The following is a 3,247-nucleotide window of genomic DNA, read 5'->3' on the forward strand; positions in this document are numbered from 1 at the left end:
TTTACAACTTTTGAGCTTGTGGCTTATCTTTCGTCGCGAGCAGCTTTGTGAAAAACGCAAGTCGTAGTACCTCATCGTACATGTCGTACCTATTCCAATTATTATAACCTATTATTATTATTTTCACTGCCCTTACTTGGACAGATTCAATTAGACGTGAGAGCTCTTTGATAAGGCCCGGGTGCCAGACGGGTGCAGCATATTCCAGAATCGGTCTGACGTAACCACAGTAAATTTGTACGAGATCTTTACAGCTAAGCCTAGATTTTTTTAATATACGAAGCATGAAAATTTTTTAACTGGCTCTTGCTACCAAATCATGAACGTGTATGGCCCATTTAAGGATGGCCTGGAATGCGATCAGATGGCATGGGATGGGATGGGATTGGATGCGGTGCGATAGGAAGGGATGGGGAATGGGATTGCATGGGATGGGATGGATGCATGGATGGATGCATGGATAAAATAGTTAGATTGGGGGGGGCATAGTTAGCATGTGATGGGATGCGGTGCGATGGGATGAGATGGGATGGCATGGCATGTGATGGGATGCGGTGCGATGGGATGAGATGGGATGGCATGGCATGGGATGGCATGGGATGGCAATGAATTTTTAGTGGGGGGGGGGCACCTGGGGAAGCACAGAAAATTTGTGGGGGGCACGTGCCCTTCAGGCCCCCCGTAGCTACGCCCCTGCCAGTCAATACAAAATCTGGCTACGTTACAGAGTCGCTGACGCGTGGCAAAGCTACTGGGGAAAATATTTTTGATTTTTAAATTTTTAAATTTATTTTCAAATATAATATAGTTACATATAGTTATATACGTCTCAGCGATTTTTAAATAAATGCAGCGAGGGAGTGCGAGTTGACTGTACAGTCTACTCTTCAAGTCACCCACTCCGCAATATATAGTTATTTACTGAAATTTAATATATATAAAAAAACACCTATATATAACATATGTATCTAAAACTATATATATATACTAGCGGGATACCCGGCGTTGCCCGGGAAAATCAGTGGCGTTACTCAGTTGGTGACCGCTTGGGAAATATCCAAAAAAATCTAACTATCTATCTATCCATGCATCCATCCATGCATCCATCCATCCATCCCATCCCATTCCATCCCATGCCATCCCATGACATGCCATGCAATGACATGCCATTGTTTTTTATTCAATTTTTTTTATCAAGCGCCGTTAGAACAGTATAATACAAAGAAAAGTTATATATTGTGCCCCCCCCCACGAAAATGTAAGGCCCCCCCAGTGCCCCCCCGCTGAAAAAATCCTAGCTACGCCACTGGTATGCAGTATGGCCGGAGGTGTTTCGCGAAGTCGAAGACATGCAGTGTCACTTAAATGTGTACGAATACCAGGCTGCGAAACAAACTATTAGTAGTCTTAGTAGGCAAAACTTTCCAAAACAAAAATGCAGGTTATTCAGCAACGTACATGTGTCACTGTCGCACCTATTATAACAGTTACACTAACGAAAACACGAACTAAATAAATTAGTTAAAACTAACAAATAAATTAGTTAACGAAGTTATGATATCAGAAGTGAATAAAAAACCTTGCACTTGACGGTGTGATACACCTGATTTTATTAAATCTATTTTATCGTATTTTTTTCTTTTCCTGACTAGAGATGGCGCATACGGCTGGTATTTTTCCTCCAATCAGTGCTGCTATAACGATATCATTGATAAACGGTCTCCAGTTGACAGCCAATCGTACAACGTTTTTCATATTATTTGCGCAGAAACAACATGACATGCACCACGAATGCAGCCAACGAGGTTTGACCACGTTGTGATGAACGATAGCGAACGTCCACTAGATACTAGTAATACTATAGTTGATATCTCATCTCCGATAACAGAAGTGCGAGAAGACGTTCATGACACGCAAAGGGTAGCAATGGCTAGTACTAGTAGGAAGAAACTAGTTATCTGTTTCGTGGGAATATTCTGCTGTTATTTCTACTACGGAATCGTGCAGGAAACAATGTAAGCAAACAGCTGTTGTCTTCCGTGTACGCGTGTTATTCATTCATTGTGTTCGTCTATGTTTTCATGTTACTATTGTTAGCAATAGCAGTTGGACACAATCTGTCTTTATAATCAGGAAGTTAAGATCTCGGCGTTATATTGCCTGAATTCCGTTCACATACCGGTACTCTTCTACAACACATAATCTTACCCCACGATCAGAGAGAATAGTCCTCTTGATAGTTTTGCTGAGAGGGTCTACGTCCCCCAGGGTACTGCCGGAACGTACCCTGGGTACGGTCCAGTATACCTGAACGTACCCTGGTACTATCTAATATGCCGGACCGTACCTCGCCTACTCCACTAACGAGTCTAGGGAGTCGCCTACGCCTACTCCCTAACCCTATCCCTAACTCTAACCCTAACCCAGGGTTCTCCCTACGTTGCGCAAATGGGGCGCCCGCGCCCCGTTTGGGAAAACTCCCCCCTGTTTCAATCGTTGTGCCCCGTTTGAAATACCTCCGCCCCGATTAAATTCCACCACAATAAAGTTCTGGAGCAGCGCGGGAATCGATCGTCAAGATTCCCATTCGACCAGGACCACCGACCGCGTGTATTTTTACCGTACCACGCATGCAACTGCAGACCATACACAAGTACAACAGTTAAACCTGTACCGAACCCAACACTAACTACACCAACTCGGCTATATCTTATATATACATAGAACCCCAAATACCGTCTTATGGTGTGGTGGCGATTTTATGCATTAATTAGTGGTACGGTAAAAAAAACATGCCCTGCCGGACCCCCTAGTTTTCCCTCCCTCCACCCCCCCTCCCCTCCCCCTGCCCCCCTGTGTTCAATTTCATCTGGGGAGAACCCTGGTAAACCCTAACCATGTCAAATTAGTTTACCAGGGTACGTTCCGGCAGTACCCTGTGGGAGCATAGACCCTATGAGCGATAGTTTGTGCACGAGCAAAGGCCGGCCCGCACGTAGCTCTTAGATAGTAAGAGCTAAGCCTTTAGCTTAGTCCCGTTAGGCCACTAGGCGTCTTCGAAGGGCAAACTTTGAACCTAGAGCTTAGCATTCCAAGAAAACGGTCCTTTGCTAGGCGATTTAGAGACCTGCTGTAGTATTGACCGTTAGTCACACAAGCCTGGTCCGGCTACCTAGAGCTAATGGGCCAAATTAAAAGCCAAAAAAAGCCAAAATAACGCCAACGCGGCACTGTGAATTAGTTTGAA

The 3,247-nt window shown here is 44.5% G+C and overlaps 1 protein-coding gene across 1 annotated transcript in view; it reads left to right on the plus strand.

Annotated features, from left to right (window-relative positions):
- The first annotated feature begins 1,792 nt into the window (after window positions 1-1,792).
- LOC106821152 (solute carrier family 35 member B1-like) overlaps window positions 1,793-3,247 on the plus strand; it is a 23,279-nt gene continuing 21,824 nt past the window's right edge. Inside the window, 1 exon segment of the mRNA XM_014825840.1 lies at window positions 1,793-2,015. Coding sequence (XP_014681326.1) covers window positions 1,822-2,015 — 194 coding nt within the window. The 5' untranslated portion in view covers window positions 1,793-1,821.

Source organism: Priapulus caudatus, unplaced genomic scaffold (genome assembly GCF_000485595.1).
Source record: "Priapulus caudatus unplaced genomic scaffold, Priapulus_caudatus-5.0.1 Scaffold60, whole genome shotgun sequence".
Classification (NCBI taxonomy): domain Eukaryota; kingdom Metazoa; phylum Priapulida; class Priapulimorpha; order Priapulimorphida; family Priapulidae; genus Priapulus; species Priapulus caudatus.